Source organism: Mustelus asterias, chromosome 25 (assembly GCF_964213995.1).
Source record: "Mustelus asterias chromosome 25, sMusAst1.hap1.1, whole genome shotgun sequence".
NCBI lineage: Eukaryota > Metazoa > Chordata > Chondrichthyes > Carcharhiniformes > Triakidae > Mustelus > Mustelus asterias.
Genome location: NC_135825.1, coordinates 37,765,391 through 37,788,329, shown reverse-complemented (window position 1 = coordinate 37,788,329; position 22,939 = coordinate 37,765,391). Strand labels below are relative to the sequence as shown.

Below are 22,939 nucleotides of genomic sequence, written 5' to 3'. Positions count from 1 at the left end.
AATAGCAAAGAGAATCAACATTGCACAGATTTATATACTGAAGTGCTCAAAAAATGCATTCCTCTGATAACCTGCTGGGGGATCACTTTTTGAAATTCAATGAGGAAATGATAAGTGAAAATTTGAACTTTAATCTCTGAAGCTGATAAATGGTGAAGGAAAGATTGCTCAGTGTAACAGAATAAATAACAATGTGGTTAAAGTTTAAAGTTTATTTATTAGTGTTACAAGCAGGCTTACATCAACACTGCAATGAAGTTACTGTGAAAATCCCCTAGTCACCACACTCCTGCACCTGTTCAGGTACACTGAGGGAGAATTTAGCATGGCCTGTGCACCTAACCACACGTCTTTTGCACTGTAGGAGGAAACCGCAGCACCCGGAGGAAACCCACGCAGACACAGGGAGAATGTGCAGACTCCACACAGACAATGACCGAAGTCGGGAACATAACCCGGATCCCTGGCGCAGTGCTAATCGCTGGGTTAATGTATTTATTGATGATTTTAATCCTAAAACTGGTGGAGAACCAACTGGCATAAGGGAAAAATCAATGCTGTACATGTGTTGTAAATGCTGAATGAATACAACACATTGAAGTAAAAGTGCAGAGCCAAAGCTCACAGGTTCGATTTCTACTCTGCATTAATATAGCTGATCTCAGATGAGGTAACAACTTTTGACGATCTACTTTCATTTCCCTGAATCAGCGAGTGGAACTTGGAGATCCCTGGTCCTCACTGCAAAGGGTTTGCATTTTGAATGAGAACAGGAGCAGTCAGGTTCTGATTCTCCATCATGGGGAAAAAGCCTGCTGATGTCCCAGCTGGATATGAAAATCTGGCAAGGCACCAATTTCGCCACCTGGCTGTGAGTGCTGCCTAGCGAGCTGTCTGGGAGCGACAGCAGTGAAACACGTAGATGTTAAAGGTCAGGCCTCATTAGCACATCACTTGCTGACCAGAAAAAAATGGGTCGTCAGCATGCATACCCAACTATTAATGTTGGGCAGCCAATGGTCATTTACAAAGAATTGACAGAGAAAATAATTCGCTTTCACTTCAGTCTAAACTAGATTCAAATGCAGATCCTGTTATATTCCTTAGTACTGGGAGGGGTCCCCTCAAGAACTACTCCACATCCAGGCCTCAGGGAACACAGATCTTTATTGCAGTCTACTCATTCCACACTCCAAACAACAACTGCCGTCTCAGGGAGGTTCACGGGCAGCTCACCCCACACCCTGGGTCACATGACCCCATTACCTTAAAGGGGCTACGCCCAACATGCATAACAGATCCCAAATAAACGTAAATGGTGAAATAAAGCGATGAGGAGTGCCTAATATGTTCTCCTTATGATTGGTCATGGAGGTATGAGACCCACTTTGCAATCAATATAATTGCCCAGGGATTGAGCCATTGTGATTTAATGCACAGAAGGCCCTTTAAGCAAACAAAAATATCTAAATGGGAGGTTTTCCTGTAATGCACCCTGAGTAATTTAGTGGCATGCAAGACATTGAATGACAATTTGGAGTGGATATTTTAAGAGAGAAATATAGCGGTAATTATTTACTGCCTATCCTTTATGCGGCACCTTGCCCCAGCATTTCCCTGGACCTCAGTGCTTCATTTTCCTCCGGGGAGTTTTATGTCCAACAGGCTTTTTTAAAAGAAAACCTGATGGCCAAAATAAAACCAGCAACCATTTGTCAGCAGCCATGTCCAATAATTTGACTCAGAACTCTTCTGGAACACTCCTGGAATATCACCCATTAACCTTGCATTGTCGTGTGAGGTCAGTTCAATTCTGTTTGGTACAAAACATGCTTATGGAGTATTGGTCCCACTGTGTTATTCAACTGTTAATTTTCCATTTGTTCTTCTCTATTACCAACATCCATTTATTTACATTAACTCAATCTGATGCTGAATTACAGATATGGACCGTGCTCTTGGTTTGCTTCAATGATATTGACTTCAAACATCAAAAGCCAGCCACTACTCTGGACATTCCTTGTAGTGCATGTAGAATAATGATTTAGTTGTTATGGAAATAAGGTATGTATCATGATGCAAAAGTGACCGTCACAGACATGTCCAACAAACTGCAAAGAGAAGATGGAAGTGTCTGTACAAGAGAGAGATGTACTTACCGCAATGCTTAGAATATACTATATGAGTAAATAAAGGGGTTTTTGAAAAAACATACTGGAGTAATAGAATCCTGCAGAATCATAGAATCCCAACAGTGCAGAAGGAGGCTATTCAGCTCATCGAGTCTGCATCGACCACAATCCCACCCAGGCCCTATCTCCATACCTCCACGTATTTACCTATCTAATCCCCCTGACACTAAGGGGCAATTTAGCATGGCAAATCCACCTAACCCGCATATCTTTGGACTGTGGGAGGAAACCAGAGCACCTGGAGGAAACCCACGCAGACATGGGGAGAATGTGCAAACTCCACACAGACAGGAACCCAAGCCAGGAATCGAACCCTGGTACCTGGCGCTGTGAGGCAGCAGTGCTAACCACTGTGCTACCGTGCCGCCCTAAGTTGCACCGAAGATACCCAATCCAGAACAGATCACAAGTTATCTGAAAAGAGATCCAAATAGTATTCAAAGTGGAAACCAAACCACTAATCATGATAGCAGTACTGGTGACACAAATCTAGCAACAATTTGGTGCCATTGCCAAGATACCTGCAGGGAGAAATCAGACAAAGACTTCTTCTAGTTAAGAATCAGGAAACCTACCATGGTAAAGGGCACTCCGAGAATTGGCAGAGATGCCAAGCACCAGTCAAACAAAGAACAAAGAAATTTACAGCACAGAGACAGGCCCTTCGGCCCTCCATGCCTGCACCGACCATGCTGCCCGACTGAACTAAAACCCTCTACCCTTCCGGGGACCATATCCCTCTATTCCCATCCTATTCATGTACTTGTCCAGACACCCCTTAAAACTCACTATCGTATCTGCTTCCACTACCTCCCTCGGCAGTGAGTTCCAGGCACCCAACACCCTCTGCGTAAAAAACTTGCCTCGTACATCTCCTTTAAACCTTGCCCCTTGCAGCTTAAACCTATGGCCCCTAGTAATTGACTCTTCCACCCTGGGAAAAAGCTTCTGACGATCCACTCTGTCCATGCCCCTCATAATCTTGTAGACTTCTATCAGGTGTCCCTCAATCTCCGTCATTCCAGTGAGAACAAACCAAGTTTCTCCAACCTCTCCTCATAGCTAATGCCCTCCATGCCAGGCAACATCCTGGTCAATCTTTTCTATACCCTCTCCAAAGTCTCCACATCCTTCTGGTAGTGTGGTGATCAGAATTGAACACTATATTCCAAATGCAGCCGAATAAAGGTTCTATAAAGCTGCAACATGACTTGCCAATTTTTAAACTCAATGCCCCAGCCGATGAAGGCAAGCATGCCGTATGCCTTCTTGACTACCTTCTCCACCTGCATTGCCACTTTCAGTGACCTGTGTACCTGTACACCCAGATCCCTTTGCCTATCAATATTCTTAAGGGTTCTGCCATTTACTGTATATTTCCTATCTGTATTAGATCTTTCAAAATGCATTACCTCACATTTGTCTGGATTAAACTCCATCTGCCATCTCTCCACCCAAGCCTCCAACCTATCTATATCCTGCTGTATCCTCTGATGGTCCACATTGCTATCCGCAAATCCACCAACCTTTGTGTCGTCCGCAAACTTACGAATCAAACCAGTTACATTTTCCTCCAAATCATTTATATGTATTACAAACAGCAAAGGTCCCAGCACTGATCCCTGAGGAATGCCACTTGTCACAGCCCTCCATTCAGAAACACACCCTTCTACTGCTACCTTCTGTTTTCTATGACCGAGCCAGTTTTGTATTCACCTTGCCAGCTCATCTCTGATCCCATGCGACTTCACCTTCTGCACCAGTCTGCCATGAGGGACCTTGTCAAAGGCCTTACTTAAGTCCATGTCGACAACATTCACTGCCCTACCCTCATCAATCATCTTCATCACTTCCTCGAAAAACTCGATCAAGTTCGTGAGACATGACCTCCCCTTCAGAAAACCATGTTGCCTCTCGCTATTACGTCCACTTATTTCCAAGTGGGAGTAAATCCTGTCTCGAAGAATCCTCTCCAATAATTTCCCTACCACTGACATAAGGCTCACTGGCCTGTACTTATCTGGATTATTCTTGCTACCCTTCTTAAACAAAGGAACAACATTGGCTATTCTCCAAGCCTCCGGTACCTCCTCTGTAAGAAGTCTCACAACACCAGGTTAAAGTCCAACAGGTTTATTTGATAGCAAATACCATAAGCTTTCGGAGCACTGCTCCTTCGTCAGATGGAGTGGAAATGTGCTCTCAAACAGACAAAATCAAGTAGCAGAATACTGATTAGAATGCGAATCCTACAGCCAGCCAGGTCTTAAAGGTACAGACAATGTGGGTGGAGGGAACATTAAACACAGGTTAAAGAGATGTGTATTGTCTCCAGACAGAACAGCTAGTGAGATTCTGCAAGCCCAGGAGGCAAGCTGTGGGGGTTACTGATAATGTGACATAAATCCAACATCCCGGTTTAGGCCGTCCTCATGTGTGCGGAACTTGGCTATCAGTTTCTGCTCAGCGACTCTGTGCTGTCGTGTGTCGTGAAGGCCGCCTTGGAGAACACTTACCTGAAGATCCAAGGCTGAATGCCCGTGACTGCTGAAGTGCTCCCCCACAGGAAGAGAAGAGTCTTGCCTGGTGATTGTCGAGCGGTGTTCATTCATCCGTTGTCGTAGCGTCTGCATGGTTTCCCCAATGTACCATGCCTCGGGACATCCTTTCCTGCAGCGTATCAGGTAGACAACGTTGGCCGAGTTGCAAGAGTAGGTACCGTGTACCTGGTAGATGGTGTTCTCACGTGAGATGATGGCATCTGTGTCGATGATCTGGCATGTCTTGCAGAGGTTGCTGTGGCAGGGTTGTGTGGTGTCGTGGTCACTGTTCTCCTGAAGGCTGGGTAGTTTGCTGCGGACAATGGTCTGTTTGAGGTTGCGTGGTTGTTTGAAGGCAAGAAGTGGGGGTGTGGGGATGGCCTTGGCGAGATGTTCGTCTTCATCAATGACATGTTGAAGGCTCCGGAGGAGATCCCGTAGCTTCTCCGCTCCGGGGAAGTACTGGACGACGAAGGGTACTCTGTCCACCGTGTCCCGTGTTTGTCTTCTGAGGAGGTCGGTGCGGTTTTTCGTTGTGGCGCGTCGGAACAGTTGATCGATGAGTCGAGCGCCATATCCTGTTCTTATGAGGGCATCTTTCAGCGTCTGGAGGTGTCTGTTGCGATCCTCCTCATCCGAGCAGATCCTGTGTATTCAGAGGGCTTGTCCATAGGGGATGGCTTCTTTAACGTGTTTAGGGTGGAAGCTGGAGAAGTGGAGCATCATGAGGTTATCCGTGGGCTTGCGGTACAGTGAAGTGCTGAGGTGACCGTCCTTAATGGAGATGCGTATGTCCAAGAATGCAACCAATTCTGGAGAGTAGTCCATGGTGAGTCTGATGGTGGGATGGAACTTGTTGATGTCATCATATAGTTGTTTCAGTGATTGCTCACCATGACTCCAAAGGAAGAAAATATCATCGATGTATCTAGTGAATAGCATCGGTTGAAGGTCCTGTGCGGTGAAGAAGTCTTGTTTGAACCTGTGCATGAAGATGTTGGCATATTGAGGTGCGAATTTGGTCCCCATGGCTGTTTCGTGTGTCTGGATGAAGAACTGGTTGTTGAAGGTGAAGACATTGTGGTCCAGGATGAAGCGGATGAGTTGTAAAATTGCATCTGGAAACTGGCAGTTGACGGCATTGAGTACTGAGGCCGTTGCAGCAATGCCATCATCGTGGGGGATGCTGGTGTAGAGTGCCGAGACATCCATTGTGACGAGGAGTGCTCCTGGTTCAACTGCTCCATGTGTGCTGAGTTTCTGTAGGAAGTCCGTAGTGTCGTGACAAAAGCTGGGGGTTCTTTGTACAATGGGTTTCAAGATGCCCTCGACATAGCCGGAGAGGTTCTCGCACAGGGTTCCATTGTCTGAAACGATGGGACGGCCGGGTGTGTTTGCCTTGCGTATCTTCGGGAGGCAGTAGAGATCTCCAATGCGGGGAGTACGTGGGATGAGAGCACGGAGGGTGTTTTGAAGGTCCGGATCAAAGGTTTTGATCACAGTGTTGAGTTGACGGGTGTGTTCTTTGGTCGGATCTGTGGGTAACTGTCTGTAGTGTTCCTCGTTGTTCAGTTGTCGGTACACTTCTTTGCAGTAATCCGTTCTGTTCAGTATGACGATGGCCCCTCCTTTGTCTGCTGGTTTGATGACAATGTTGCAGAACCTGTGCATGAAGATGTTGGCATATTGAGGTGCGAATTTGGTCCCCATGGCTGTTCCGTGTGTCTGGATGAAGAACTGGTTGTTGAAGGTGAAGACATTTTGGTCCAGGATGAAGCGGATGAGTTGTAAAATTGCATCTGGAAACTGGCAGTTGATGGCATTGAGTACTGAGGCCGTTGCAGCAATGCCATCATTGTGGGGGATGCTGGTATAGAGTGCCGAGACATCCATTGTGACGAGGAGTGGATGGCGTTGCGTTATGCTTGGGTGATGTTCAGGGCTGTCTTGTGATTGCGGCTGATGAATTTGGTGTTGACGCACCTTCTGATGGCTTGGGCATACATGTCAAGTCGAGGGCAGCGGCCATCCGGAGGAGTCCAATTCGACTCTTTGTCCGCAGCAAACTACCCAGCCTTCAGGAGAACAGTGACCACGACACCACACAACCCGGCCACAGCAACCTCTGCAAGACGTGCCGGATCATCGACACGGATGCCATCATCTCACGTGAGAACACCATATATCAGGTACACGGTACCTACTCTTGCAACTCGGCCAACATTGTCTACCTGATACGCTGCAGGAAAGGATGTCCCGAGGCATGGTACATTGGGGAAACCATGCAGACGCTACGACAATGGATGAATGAACACCGCTCGACAATCACCAGGCAAGACTCTTCTCTTCCTGTGGGGGAGCACTTCAGCAGTCACGGGCATTCAGCCTTGGATCTTCAGGTAAGCGTTCTCCAAGGCGGCCTTCACGACACACGACAGCACAGAGTCGCTGAGCAGAAACTGATAGCCAAGTTCCGCACACATGAGGACGGCCTAAACCGGGATGTTGGATTTATGTCACATTATCAGTAACCCCCACAGCTTGCTTCCTGGGCTTGCAGAATCTCACTAGCTGTTCTGTCTGGAGACAATACACATCTCTTTAACCTGTGTTTAATGTTCCCTCCACCCACGTTGTCTGTACCTTTAAGACCTGGCTGGCTGTAGGATTCGCATTCTAATCAGTATTCTGCAACTTGATTTTGTCTGTTTGCACTGTTTGAGAGCACATTTCCACTCCATCTGACGAAGGAGCAGTGCTCCGAAAGCTTATGGTATTTGCTATCAAATAAACCTGTTGGACTTTAACCTGGTGTTGTGAGACTTCTTACTGTGTTCACCCCAGTCCAACGCCGGCATCTCCACATCATGACCTCCTCTGTAGCCAGTGAGGATACAAAGATTTCTCTCAAAGCCCCAGCAATTTCCTCCCTTGCCTCTCTCAGTATTTAAACAGTTATTGCCCCTTCCACTGCTGTTTGAAAAGCTCAAAGAGCCACAGAAAGGCCATCATTGGGAAATGTGGAAAAATCAATGCCAATGGTATTGAGCAGCGGTGGGTCTGCACAGCAAAAGGCAGGTTAGTACATCCCTGTATACAGGGGGGCCCAATGTTGATGATATCCTTCTGAAACAGAAAGTAGAAGAGACCTCTGCAGATTTTGAAACTATCCTAATAGCATTCGATGCATACTTTAACCCAAAACGGAACTTCATAATCCAATGAGCCTGATCCCGAGATCCCAAAGGCCAGGGGAAACTGTTGAATTGTTCCTTATAGAGCTGTGAAACCTAGTTCAATTGTACATTGAAAGCTGAACTTATTTGTGACTGGATTGTTGTCATAGACGGTGACAAAATGCCATTTGATTTTTTTTGCAGACAAAAGATGACCAGGCAATCAAACCAAGTAGTTCAATAGATAGCTTAAACTTAGGGGAGATAGATTGGGCCATTATCCATGGAAATAGAGGTTTCAGATGAATTGCTGGTTGGGTCAGCATAAAGACAGCAGCCCCTGCCCACTAAAAAGCCCAGCAAAATGTGAGAAAGAGCAAGAAACCTTGCAGCAACCATTTTCTAGTGCCCAAGCAGTCGAGATAAAAAGCTACACAAAAGGCAAGATTACCCAGCCGGATGCACAGAATGTTTCCAATGTGGAAAGACAGAACACTCCAAGCAGTTCCATGAAGCTAAATATGCAATTAAAGGAAGAGAGCAAGAGAATATCACTGAAAAGCAGAAAATCCAAGCGATTGGGAACAAAAAAAAATGAGAATACAGATTTCAAGTGAAGGATCAAGAACAAATATTTTGGTCAGTTGCTTCAGAAGTTAAAGGCTTTGAAACTGAATTCAAACTTGATGAATTCGATGCCACCACTTGGCATCGGTGTTACAGTTCTGGCAATGTGGAATGGCCCAAAGCAGCAGAATCCAGATATCAAGAATTAGATTTAAAGACCCAGGTACTATGGATCTTCAAGAAGATCAGATAACCACTACCCTTAGCCACAAAGGACAAGAGATCTCTGAGACCACCCTCCCTTCCCCCCCACTCCCCTCCCTTCCCCCCACCCCCTCCCCTCCCTTCCCTCCCTTCCCCCCCCCCACCTCCGCTTCTATGTTGCACAATCAAAACAAATCTTTATTGAATGGAAATACATGTATATGGCTAAGCCTCCTGAAAAAAGTAGACAAAGACCTTCAGTACGACTGTCAGGTATCATTCAGGGAAAAACCTCCAAGGTTGGATGACGAACTGATGACTTTACAATGGAAAGAGTAGGGGGTGGATGGGATTTTTCACAGGACAGGGGGTTTACAGAAGTTTGAAAATGTAATGAAAATAAGAAAATGGTTTAAGATTGTTACTTCAAAAGATGAGATTATTCTTGGGGGATATGGGATATGTAGAATACTGAGTTAATAGTTATGATAATGAGATGGCAATGTGTATCATGATGTGACAGTGACATCCGCAGCCATATGCAAGGGACTGCGAAGAGAAGATGGAATAGCCTGTACAGGAGAGAGATGTACTCACCTAGAAGCTTAGAATGCACTGTAGAGTAAGTAAAGGAGTTGATGAAATCTACCAGAGTTAAACCCAAGTCACTCATAAGTAGTAGGAAACCTTCCCAATCCAGAACAAGCCACAAGTTACCCGAAGAGAGATCCAAATAATACTCAAAGTGAAAACCAAACCATAAGCCAGTGCACTGTTCCTTGGCTTGAATCATTATCACAGTACTTTTTACAGAAACACAATAACAGATGTGTTGTATTAAACAGGATGCTGATTTATGTCTGAAATAAACAACTTACATTAGTAGACAGTTGTGATGTAAGTGCAGAAACCTTGTCATGTGAGGATTCAAGTTCCCTACGTAGCTTGCGGATGTGCTGTAACAAACAATTCCACATTAAGTCCAACTGTTTATAAGATTGCAAATAGTGAATGGAAGACACCCATTTTATTCAAATTTCTCTCATCCACCATCATTAAATGCATTGATTCCAATTCCCCATGACACATCCCCTCCGTGCAAAGGGCTGATATAAAGTGTAGCTGATTTCGGTATACAAGGAGGAGTGGGCCTATATCCATTTCTGAGGAAACAATCATTTAACTGAAAAGTCTAGTGATCAAATTCCCTATTACCTGCTAAACTGCACTGAGACAAATCAATAAATCGTTTGCTATTCATACCTCTCCTTGGGCTTTATCTTCACTCTGTAGGAAGTTAAATAAAAAGCATTATTTTCAAAACTGCAAATCAATAACACAGAAACCTCCTAAATGTTGACATCTTCCAAGTAAACTTGGGCGGAACAGCACTAAATTGACATTGAAAGTGAGAATTTAAAACCCATTCGTTCTTCTGAATATATTTAATTGCTCAGTAAATTAAGAAAAGTGACGGTGTAGATGTAGTTGTCAATATTCTATATTTCAATACATTAAATGTCAGCACACAAAACCAACAGGAAAGAAACCATTCTCTTTAGAAAGATCGTAACTCTTATCTCTGCACTGCAGTTTCGATATTGACATTTTTGCACTGTAATTCTTTGCTGCATTAGATACATGAGAATCACACAAACTACCATCATTGAAACAGGCTGTTCTCAGACTGATAATAACATGGAGTCAGAGGTAATCATTTTCTTTGTGGAATTCAGGGCCATTGAATGTTTGCCTCAGCATAAAATTTCAGAAAAGGAGGGAATTGCCTGTCAACTTTGTGATAATTAATTCTAGTTAAATGCATTTATTTTCTCCAAACAAACCACCACAACAGTTTCTGTTTAATGAAACAACAAATGTTATCCCCCGTGCATGCTCAGTATTTTGGAAATAATCTTCCTATCCATAGCTAGCAGCAAGGTAGGTTGCAGTGAAGCATGAAGGGAAGCAGTGGCGGAGTGGTACTGTCACTGGACTAGTAATCCAGAGACCCAGGATAATGCTCTGGTGCCCCGAGTTTGAATCCCACCATGGCAGATGGTGAAATGTGAATTCAATAAAACTCTGGAATTAAAAATCTAATGATGACCTTGAAACCATTGTCGATTGTCGTAAAAACCCATCTGGTTCATGAATGTCCTTTAGGGAAGGAAATCTGCCATCCTTACCTCATCTGGCTTCCATGTGACTAACCCACAGCAATGTGGTTAACTCTTAAAGGCTCCCTCAGGGACGGGCTATAAAATGCTGGCCCAGCCAGCGACGCCCACATCCCATTGATGAATAAAAAAAACATTCTCCTCTCCTCTAAAATAGAACGATTCACTACTTAAGTCAAAATTGTCAATGGAAGATGTAAGAATGACTGAAAGTGGCAATATTTACGACAACTTTGGGATTTGCCAATCACACTCACTGTAGAAAAATCTCAGCTGCTGATAGCAGATCTACACCATTCTGCATTGCTCTTTGCTTTCCTTTAGAAATAATTCCTTTTTATTTTTTCCCATATTTGGGAGAAAAGAACATTGCAGAAAACCTAGGAGCAGAGGTTAGATGGAGATGTTCAAAGTTATGAGAGATTATGATGGAGAAGGTAGGGAGAAACCTCTGGCAGGGATGTTGGTAACCAAAAGCTAAGAGTGACAATCTGCAATGCATTCCTGAAAGAATAGTAAAAATTTATTAATCACAAGTAAGCTTACATTAACATTGTAATGAAGTTACTGTAAAAATCCCCTAGTTGCCACAATCTGGCGAGAATTTGGGAGAATTTAGCATGGCCAATGCACCTAACCAGCACGTCTTACAGACTGAAGCAGATTTAATTGTAACTTTGAAAAGTGAACCGGATATCTATTCGAAAAGAGGAATTTTGGTGGGTTATGTGAAATGAGAAGGGGAGCGAGACCAACTGGACGGTTCTGCAAAGTAGACACTGTGGGTGGAATTATCCCGTCCCGCCCACCATGGGAATCTTAGTGGGTGGGACAGAAAATTCAGCAGACCATGCAAAGATCCGTTGACATAGGGTGGGAATTTCCAGCCTTGGGCATGGCTGGAAAATCCCGTCCTGTGGGTGGATTTAATGGACCTGATGGGGGTCTCACCTGCTGGTTGGAGATGGGCTGACAGAATTTTAGCCACTTAACTTGCCAGCCTCAGGCCTTCCCCGAGACTGAGGACCACAGAGGGTGCAAATCCCATTGAAAGCTGCCAGCCAGAGGCAGGCAGTTCCTCCTTATCGTCACCGAGAGTGGTGGCAGCTGTGACAATGCATCCGTCAAAGATAAAGGATCAATGCCAGGCCAAATTTGAGTAAGGGTGGGATAGAGCTCATGGGGAAGAGATCATGGGAGAGGAGGGGTAAGGGGAGTGGAGACAAGGAAGAGGGAGTACGCATTTAAAGTCCCTCCTTTGAAGCAAGGCCCTCCCTCCCCTTTAGAAGGCCACAGGCAGACCATTAAATTCTGGTGCTCTCAGGGGTAATTGGTTTCAATTGGTTCAACAATGTGCCAAACTGACAAGCTGGTATGAGCTGGCAAATTTCCCCATGGGTTTATTTTCAGCTCCAACTTAATCCTTGAACGTTTTCCCGCTGTCAGGAAACTGGCATGCAGCCTCCCTTTCCCCCCAATTAAGTGCACCCTTGTTTCCCACAAAGATAGGTTGCATTAGGTTGACCCGATGGGTCAAATGAGCTTCTTCTGTGCTGTATGGATCTGTGAAATGTGGTAGCTGCTGATTCATTTCCTCATTATAGAAGGAACAAAATCCACAAGGTATTGCAATGCTGTGTGCAAATGTAGCATGCAATGAGAAGCTGATAAGATTTGGTAGCTCCAGTAAGACACCGAGCTAGCTTCTGATACACAGCAGAGTGATTCAGAAAATAGACTTTGTGGAGGCTGACAAACAGTGGATGAAATTATTCTGGTCTTCAGCCTATTGCAGAGTTCTTTAAACAGAATATTGATTCAGGAGAAAAGTGCTATTGTTTTACCAGTTGCATTCTCAAAATGACATCAAATTATCATCTATCTCATGCTCCATTAATATCTCTTTTTCAATACTCATGCATGTGAAGTCAGAAATTTAATGGTGTCACTATTCCAGATTGTTCCAAAGGAGGAAAACAGGACTTACTGTGGAATGGACGGAGGACGTGGTGGAGGCAAGCGAAAGCACTGAGCCATGAACTGCAAAATAGATTTTCAAATTAAGGTAAGTAATTGTCTGATTGTTGCACATGTTCACAGTTACAAAGTAGAAATGTCACATTTCCCTATTCCCTGTTTCGATGAGTGCATATTACAATACTAAAAATGCAATCATACTTTTCAAAGATAATCCTATTCCCAACATATTGAGAGAAGTTGCTGTATCTTCCAGATTGCGAACAGCAGTTACATCACCAGCTCTTTCTTGGACCAATGCTGGGTTTCTTGACAGATATTTTCTGACTGTTTCTTTCATGGTACATTGCTCAGCTCCTCACTGGGTCTCCCCGCTGAGAAAGTGTTTGCTTGCCATTTCTTCATAACTGCTTTCAGTGCTTGTCTGGACTGATTAAAGTTGCACTTTGGAGGCATGAAATGAACATCGATATTTCCTGTCCCCCTCCTCCTGGGCTGGATATTTAAAATTCATTCATGGGGGATGGGGGCATCACTGGCTAGGCCAGCACTTATTGCCCATTTCTAATTGCCCTTGAGAAGGTGGTGGTGAGCTTCCTTCTTGAATCGCTGCAATCCAGGTGGAGTAGGTATGCCCACAGTGCTGTTATGGAGGGAATTCCAGTTCTTTGACCCAGTGACAGTGAAGAACCAGTGGGAAACACGTGTCACTTCGATGGGGGGAGGCCTGACCAAATTAACTGTCTCTCAAGCATTTAACTGGCCAATGTCAGGCTTTCCCCTGAATTTATAACACGGGTGACGGAAATTCTGTCGGTTGAGAGCTTCCCGCCAAACAAAGGGAACGGTGGCTTCTGCCGATAGCGTTGCAGGGACTTCACCAGGGATCAATGTAGGATCTCTGGAATGAGGGTGGGATGAGGTCCAGAGGCAGGAGTTTGGAGACAAGGGCAGAATGGTGGGTTTCAGCAGCATCCCTCCCTTTTCACCATGTCAGGTCCCTCAATCAAGCACTGAGGGTGGGATTCTCCAAAACCTGAAAATCTTGCCCGAGGTCAACGGACCTTTGCATGATCCACCCCCCTGAAGGTATAAAGTTTAAAGTTTATTTATCAGTGTCACAAGTAGGCTTACATGAACACTACAAAGAAGTTACTGTGAAAATCCCCTGGTCGCCACACTCCGGTGCCTGTTCAGATACACTGAGGGAGAATTTAGCATGGCCAATGCACCTAACCAGCATGTCTTTCAGACTCAGCACAGTGACCCCTGTTTCTTCGGAAGGAATTCTTCAAATGCACGTAATAAAAACATAACAAAACTTACTCCAACATATAAATCAAAGAAAGGCTTGAAGAAACAAACTTCATTACTCCAAACTCGGGGCCTCGCCCTTGGCCAATCCAAGTTCCCCACAATTCCCAACAAGTTCTTATTAACAATGAGTCAGCTGATCAGCTGCCCATCACATCATTCTGTAACTGGTTCCATGGTTTACTGGGTCAGCTGGTTCTTACAGCTTGTTACCATTGGTCACATTACATCCAATACAAAGTTGTCACCGATTACATTCTAACAACCCAAGCCGGGAATCGAACCCGGGTCCTTAGTGCTGTGAAGCAGCAATGCTAACCATTGTGCCACCGTGCCGCCCATTCTAACAACAATTACAGGTTTTCTATAATTCTCCTTGGATGCTTCTACAGTTTTCAAACCTTATGATGTCGGGACATCAGCAATTTTTAACAAGAGATAGTTTCATCCATCCAGTGTGGCTACTGAAGAAAAAAATCTGAGTATACATTAAGTAATGAGCTAATAAGTCAACAATTGAAGAAAAATGTTACAATCAAGAGAGACTGGCAACCTGCTGACCTCTGGGATCCCTAAACAGTGTGTCGGGGGCCCCTGTTTGATTATCTAGGCTCGACAGATACATTACAATGTCACCACACAGCAATGATGTACATATATTTAGCCTCAGAAAACAGCGCCTGCCTTTGCTAACGAGTCCTTTGCAGTTTATCACTGCTGAAGGACCACCACTGGGTTCTCCATCTGTTCTTGATGAATACTACAGAATTCCACAGGCCGGTGGTGGGGAGGGAAGAGAAAAAAACTTGTGAAAGAATAATTTCAAATTGGATATAAATAGCATTTGCTGATAATGTTAATTGTAGCCTCAAGGTAGACAGTCTCGCTGTTATCTGATCAGGGGTGGTGGGCTGGTAATTTCCCACCGGGAGTTTTGAGTTTATATGTTTGCGCTGGAAAACTGAAAAAACAAAGTTAGAAATGAGGAAATCGATATAAAAAAACAACAGGCAAGCGAATAATTCACACTGATTCCCTGAATAGGCTCCAGACAACTTGGTGAAGACAGCTCCAGTGGGTTGGAGCCAAGTATAAAGTAAGAAATGAATAGAAAAGAGCAGATAAAAAAAAGATAGCAGTGAAGGAGAACTTTAGTGAAACTATGTGGCACAAATAAATTAAACAAGGCGTGAAGTGGAAAAGAACACATTTCCTTAAAAAGAACAGCTAGCCAACTTCCAACCCCCCACCCCTTCCCCCTCCCCCCAATAATGCTCCCACTGTGCTTTTGCCCTCAGGAAATGTGAGGTCACCATGTTCCTACGGGTCTTTTATTACCATTAGTGATAAGATGTTGGAACAGGGTCACTCCTTTGATTAAATGGACGCAAGAGCCTGGGTGTTCCATTGATGAACTACTGTTTTCTTTTAAAAAATATATTTTCTCCTGCCAATTCTTAAGAGTGCAAGGAAACTTCTCCACAATCATGTTAAATAGATCTTCTTTACGTGAACACGCTGTGAGAAGTACAATCTAAATCTGCCTGCCTAGACAAGGCACTTTGTTAACACAAGTCCCTCAATTTGCATTAACTGTCTGGGCCAGAACTCAGGCAATTACTCATTGGGGGACGTGCGATTCTAAACATCAGCCCAAAATGGGATGTGTGTCCACAATGTAATGGGATTCAGGTTACTTTAAACAGCAGCAACTCCTTGGTCCTCGACATGATGCTCTTAAATGATTTTGTCAGTTCTTTGAAGCAACAGTTGATTGAAACACCTGATGAAATTTTTAGTACTCCGCTAGGGTAGAAATATTGGCTGGGATTTTTCCGACACAGCAGGGGTCACATCACCAAGGCTGGAAATGGGAAGAACCTCATTTTGGTGGGTGGCAGGATCTGGGCTACACATTATGGGAGGCCATCAATTGAGCAGCTCCTGCTGGGCCTGCCATCCTATTAAGATTGAAAGCTCTCCCTCAAGTGCTGCTGGCCCAATCAGAGGGCCAGTAGTTCAGCAGTGCTGCGGGAACAGGGAAAGGGGTGTACATTTACGGGTGGCACGGTAGCACAGTGGGTAGCACTGCTGCTTCACAGCTCCAGGGACTTGGGTTCGATTCCCGGCTTGGGTCACTGTCTGTGTGGAGTTTGCACATTCACCTTGTGTCTGCATGGGTTTCCTCCGGGTGCTCCGGTTTCCTCCCACCATCCAAAGATGTGCGGGTCAGGTTGACTGGCCATGCTAAAATTGCCCCTTAGAGTCCTGAGGTGCGTAGGTTAGAGGGATTAGCGGGTAAATATGTAGGGATATGGGGGTAGGGCCTGGGTGGGATTGTGGTCGGTGCAGACTCGATGGGCCAGATGGCCTCTTTCTGCACTGTAGGGTTTCTTCTATGATTTTACATGAAGAACATCAACGCATTTGTGCCCTCACGATCAGGTATGTGGGTTCAGAAGGTGCCAGGGCTGGCCAGGCAGACGCTAATGAAGGTGGGGTGAGGGTCACTAAGAGTAGGTGATGCCAATGTTGTAAACATGGCTACTCCCGCCTGTGGTTCCCTGGGTGGGTCAAACAATGCTCAAACAGGAGGACCCCTCCCTCTCTGGAGCCCACTGCAAAGCTGTCGTTGTTCACCTATCTCCTCACACAGCAGAGGGCTAACCCCTGCCACCCCATTCACTGGTAAAATACCAGTATAGCCTGGAGGAGGTCCTCAATTGGCCATTTAAGTGGTTCAATTTGGTTCCAGGTTCTTTGTCATGTTTCCACCTCTGACCCCACCCTAAGGGCCCAGAAAATCCTGCCATTTTTTGAGTGTTATGAATTATATAAAATATTTAATATTAATCAGAAAGGGTTAGTGCCAAGCTTCTCACATATAATGTATATACAATGGATATGGCATTTATTGGCCATGAAGGGGGATACCCTGAGGTCATGAAAGATGTTAAAAAAGTGCACAGTCTGCTTTCTTTCTTAACAGGTTTGACTATGACAGAATTACTCAAAGTTCAATGCACATTTTGGTCAGAGAAATATGGAGAGACAATAGAAAAGGGTGCAACACTAAAGAAGGTGCAAGAGGATGTATATGTGCGTTAATCAGGACAGGTTAAGAAAGCAGTTAATAAAGCAAACTGTATCCTAGGCTTTATTAATATGAGCACAGAATACAAGAGCAAGGAGATTAAGTTGAACTTTTATATGTCATCATTCGGTCTCAGCTGAACTATTGCATCCAGTTATGGGCACTGCACTTGAGGAAAGATGTAAAAGCATTGGAGGGAGTGAAGAAAAGATTCATGAGAATGGTTCCAAGGACGAAGAACTTCAGCTATGTCCATAAGAACATAAGAACTAGGAGCAGGCATAGGCCATCTGGCCCCTCGAGCCTGCTCCGCCATTCAATAAGATCATGGTTGATCTTTTCGTGGACTCAGCTCCACTTACCCGCCCACTCACTATAACCCTTAATTTCTTTCCTGTTCAAAAATTTATCTATCCATGCCTTAAAAACATTCAACGAGGTAGCCTCGACTGCTTCACTGGGCAGGGAATTCCACAGATTCACAAACCTTTGTGTGAAGAAGTTCCTCCTCAACTCAGTCCTAAATTTGCTTCCCCTTATTTTGAGGCTAAGCCCCCTGGTTCTAGTTTCACCGACCAGTGGAAACAACTTCCCTGCTTCTATCTTATCTATTCCCTTCATAATCTTATGTGTTTCTATAAGATCTCCCCTCATTCTTCTGAATTCCAATGAGTATAGCCCCAGACTACTCAGTCTCTCCTCATAAGCCAACCCTCTCTGCTCCAGAATCAACCTAGTGAATCTCCTCTGCACCCCTCCAGTGCCAGTATATCCCTTCCCAAGTAAGGAGACCAAAACTGTACACAGTACTCCAGGTGTGGCCTCACCAGCACCATATACAGCTGCAACATAACCTCGCTGTTTTTAAACTCCATTCCTCTTGCAATAAAGGACAAAATTCCATTTGCCTTCTTAATTACCTGCTGCACCTGCAAACCAACTCCTTGAGATTCCTGCACAAGGACACCCAGGTCCGTCTGCACATCAGCATGCTGCAATTTTTTACCCTTTAAATAATAGTCCATTTTGCTGTTATTCCTACCAAAATGGATGACCTCACATTTACCAACATTGTACTCCATCTGCCAGACCCTCACCCACTCACTTAGACTATCTATATCCTATCTTGGGCGGCACGGTAGCACAATGGTTAGCACTGCTGCTTCACAGCTCCAGGGACCTGGGTTCGATTCCAGGCTTGGGTCACTGTCTGTGTGGAGTTTGCACATTCTCCTCGTGTCTACGTGGGTTTCCTCCGGGTGCTCCGGTTTCCTCCCACAGTCCAAAGGTGTGTGGGTTAGGTTGACTGGCCATGCTAAAGTTGCCCCTTAGTGTCCTGAGATGCGTAGGTTAGAGGGATTAGTGGGTAAATATGTCGGGATATGGGGGTAGGGCCTGGGTGGGATTGTCGTCAGTGCAGACTCGATGGGCCAAATGGCCTCTCTCTGCACTGTAGGGTTTCTATGATTCTATGATATCCCTTTGCAGACTTTCAGCGTCCTCTGCACACTTTGTTCTGCCACTCATCTTAGTGTCATCTGCGAATTTTGACACACTACACTTGGTCCCCAACTCCAAATCATCTATGTAAATCATAAACAATTGCGGTCCCAACACTGATCCCTGAGGCACACCACTAGTCACTGATTGCCAACCAGAAAAACACCCATTTATCCCCACTCTTTGTTTTCTGTCAGTTAACCAATCCTCTATCCATGCTAATACATTACCCGTAACACAGTGCACCTTTATCTTATGTAGCAGTCTTTGGTGCGGCACCTTGCCAAATGCCTTCTGGAAATCCAGATACACCACATCCACAGGTTCCTCATTGTCCACTGTGCATGTAATGTTCTCAAAGAATTCTACCAAATTAGTCAAACATGACCTACCCTTCATGAACCCATGCTGCGTCTTACCAATGGGACAATTTATATCCAGGTGTCTCACTGTTTCTTCCTTGGTGATAGATTCAAGCAATTTCCCTCCTACAGAAGTTGAGCTAACCGGCCTATAGTTACCCGCCTTTTGTCTACCTCCTTTTTAAAACAGTGGCGTCACATTTGCCGTTTTCCAACCTGCGGGAACCACCCCAGAGTCCAGTGAATTTTGGTAAATTACCACTAGTGCATTTGCTATTTCTCCGCCATCTCTTTTAGTGCCCTGGGATGCAATCCATCAGGACCAGGAGACTGGTCTAGCTTTAGCCCCATTAATTTGCCCAACACTACCTCTGACAGTTTCCAGCTTCTCACCTGCCATAGCCTTCCTGTCATCAATTTTTGGCATGTTATTTAGATGTTATGTAGATAGATTGGAGAAGCTGGGACTCTTTTCCCAGGAGATGAGATGGCTGAAAGGAGACTTGACAGAGGTATTCAAAATCATGAGAGCCGTGGACAGAATAGATAAGGAGAAACTGTTCCCACTCATGAAAGCATCAAGACTGAGAGGGCACAGATTTAAAGTGATTGGCAAAAGAAGAAAAAAAAGACATGAAGAAAAATATTTTCATGCACAGAGTGGTTAGAGTCCAGAATGCACTTGCTGAGAGTAGGGTGGAGGGAGGTTCAATTGAGGCATTCAAAGGGCAATTTAGACTATTGCCTGCAAAAGAACAATGTACAGGGTTATGGAGAGAAGGTGGGAGAATGGCACCAAGTAAATTGCTCATTCAGAGAGCTGGTGCGGACATAACGAACCAAATGGTTTCCTTCCATGCTGTAATAATTCTGTGATTTGTATGGGCAAATCTCACCTTTAAACAAATAACTATTCAAGCTGCTAAATGATCCGACAATAACATATAACATAAAAATTATTCACTTAATATTGGTTGAAAGTGAAAACATTTGATCTTACCATCATCCACGGGGTCCCTAAATGAACCAGAGCGGATCATTCCTTTAGGCCTTTCTGCCAAAGAAACCGTGCTCCCCATCTGCAAGCTTCCGTACAAGTCGAAAGAGGAATCATGAGTTGGAATGCTGTTTGAGCGCATCATTTTGGGAGTGGGGCTGCTAAGCTGGGATACTGCAGTGGGGCTTGCTGTAGATAAAGCAATAATTATATTCAGCGAAACAGCACCTTGCAAAGTGAGGACAGAGAAATACGCTTTCAGGTGGATTTTGTTGCAAGGAAATACACAGAAATATTTTTTTAAAATTTAGGCCATGATTCACCGATCTCATTTAATCCGCCACCACTGCCTGCGAGAATGGAGAATTTGGTGCTCAGTGAAACCTCCATTCACTGCAACGGGACCGGAGAATCCCAGCTGCGGGCAAGGTTGGAGAATTGTGGCCTTAGTTTGCTTTGTGCTTGGACAATATCTCTCGCTAATCTGAATCCCATTTGAGTCAGACATTCCTTGAACACTATTTTTATTGAGGTGTATATTATTTTATTTTTATACAGACAATAATGGATGCCAATTCTGAATTTTACTGTCACTGACAGTACACTCAAATTAACATTTGTTTGAGGGTTACTTGCTGGCAAAGTGGTAAATGAGTAACACCTTTTGGCACAAAACTAATTTCACCTCAGGTTCTTGATGTACACACCAAGACGGCATAAAGTTAGAGATGGGGGACCTAAATGAACAGCTCCATTAAAAATACAGCAAGTAACATTTACAATTTTATATTCTTAGCCACTTTAAAGGAATGCAGACTTTAATGAGCTCAGAAGGCTTTTCAGTGCTGTTACGTCCAAGTTATGCTGCCACTGTCACATTGATGAGCACTTTGAAAGCACTCTGGCATTAAAGTGGCAAAGTTACAATGAATAATGACTGCATAATGAACACGTTGTTCCTGCAACTAATAAGAATTAAAATGTTAATTTAGCAGTTTGTGTTTTACATTTGGTGGAAGCTTCATTCAGTTGAAAGGAAATGGATAAAGATGCAGCGATTTGAGATGTTTTTAAAATATTTAATTTTATCAACACACAAAATTTAAACAAGTAAGACTTTTCACAATTCCTACACTGCTAAAGTTTACCAAGTTGCACTTTCACACTTACTAATTTCATCACAGCAATCAAATCCAATTAATGAAGAAATTTTTTTTTGCTGCTTCTTGGGTTTTTGGTGTAGATGTGCGTTACTCTGGTGTCAGAGTAAATGTTGGTGAACAAGTATTGGATGTAACTAATACAAGCCCTGTGTCCCAGATGGCTGCTGTTGTTTGCCATTCATTCCGAGAATGCCAGTTCTTTTATATACTGACTGCTCATTTAGCACAAAGTCCATGAAAAAGAGCCCTTTGTCATGTCCCACTTCAATAATGAGCCCTCTGGCTTAAAATAACTGTTAATTCCAGCATCACCTCATCATGCTGCCTAATAAATAAATCTTAGACTTAAAACAAAGTCAGATTCTGATTTTCACAAGTGCTGCACTAGAATGGCTGTTTCCACAAAAGAAATTAACTGTTAAACTGCAGAAAAATCTGGAAATTCTAAATTGCATAGGCCAGTTATTGTTAGGTTTTAGTACACAAATAGGTGTTGTAACAAAAGGTGGCACTACAGTAATAAAGTTACTCACTGAGAACAACCATGATTTAGGTATAAATTATATAGCATCTGTCAGAGATCATAACAATATTTTATGCGAAATAAAAGCGTATTCACATATCATAGAAAATCATTTGGCGGACACGATGGCACAGTGGTTAGCACTGCTGCCTCACAGCATCAGGGACCTAGGTTCAATTCCGGCCTTGGGTCACTGTCTGTGTGGAGTTTACACATTCTCCCCGTGCCTGCGTGGGTTTCCTCTGGGTGCTCCAGTTTCCTGGGGGTTAGGTTGATTAACTATGCCAAATTGCCCCTTAGTGTCAGGGGGACCAGCAGGGTAAATATGTGGGATTACGGGGATAGGGCCTGGGTAGGATCGTTATCGGTGCAGGCTCAATGGGCCAAATGGCCTCATTCTGCACTGTAGGGATTCTATGGTTCTATGAAATATCGAAGATAGACCATATGAAGATGAGAAAGGGGTGGAATTTGGAAGCAAAGACAATACATTTCTCCAGGTCCGGATGAGAGTGACATCGATACAGTCACCGATGTAACGGAAAATTAATTGCGGGAGAGTGTCTGAGTTGAAATGGAGCAGGATGTGTTCCACATAACTGCCAAAAAGACAGGCACCCATAGTCACACCTTTTATTTGCAAGAAATGAGACAAGTTAAAGGAGAAATTATTAAGTGACAGACTAAGTTCAGCCAGGCAGAGGGGAGTGGGGGTGGACAGGGACTATTCGGACCTCCACTCAAGGAAGTAGAGAGCACCCTGACCCTCTTGGTGGGGGATGAAGATGTAGAGGAATTGGACATCCATAGGTGAAGAGTGGACAGGTAGGGCCAGGAAAATGGAAAATGTTGGTGTGCCATAGGGCATCTGAGAAAACACCAATGTAGGTGAAAAGAGACTGGATGGAGTCAAGATAGGGAGAAATACATTCCGTGGGACAGCAACTGGCTGGCATGATGGCAGCACTTTTTGTGGATTTTGGGAAGTAGCTAGAAACGGGTTGTGCGGGGTTGGGGGGCTCTGAGCTTGGTGGCTGTGGAGGGAAGATCGCCAGAGATGATCAAGTCAGTGACAGTCCTGGAAACAATGGCTTGATGCTTGATGGTGGGGTCATGGTTCAGGGGGAGGGAGGAGGAAGTATCTGAGAGT

At 44.3% G+C, this 22,939-nt stretch overlaps 1 protein-coding gene across 1 annotated transcript in view; it reads right to left on the bottom strand.

The window, feature by feature from the left end:
* LOC144511897 (neuron navigator 1-like) overlaps positions 1-22,939 on the bottom strand; it is a 520,961-nt gene that overhangs the window by 97,253 nt on the left and 400,769 nt on the right. The window contains exons 10-13 of the mRNA XM_078242330.1: positions 20,107-20,292; positions 12,847-12,899; positions 9,943-9,966; positions 9,558-9,635 (exon numbers count right to left, since the gene is read on the bottom strand). Coding sequence (XP_078098456.1) covers positions 9,558-9,635; positions 9,943-9,966; positions 12,847-12,899; positions 20,107-20,292 — 341 coding nt within the window. The remainder of the gene's footprint in view (positions 1-9,557; positions 9,636-9,942; positions 9,967-12,846; positions 12,900-20,106; positions 20,293-22,939) is intronic.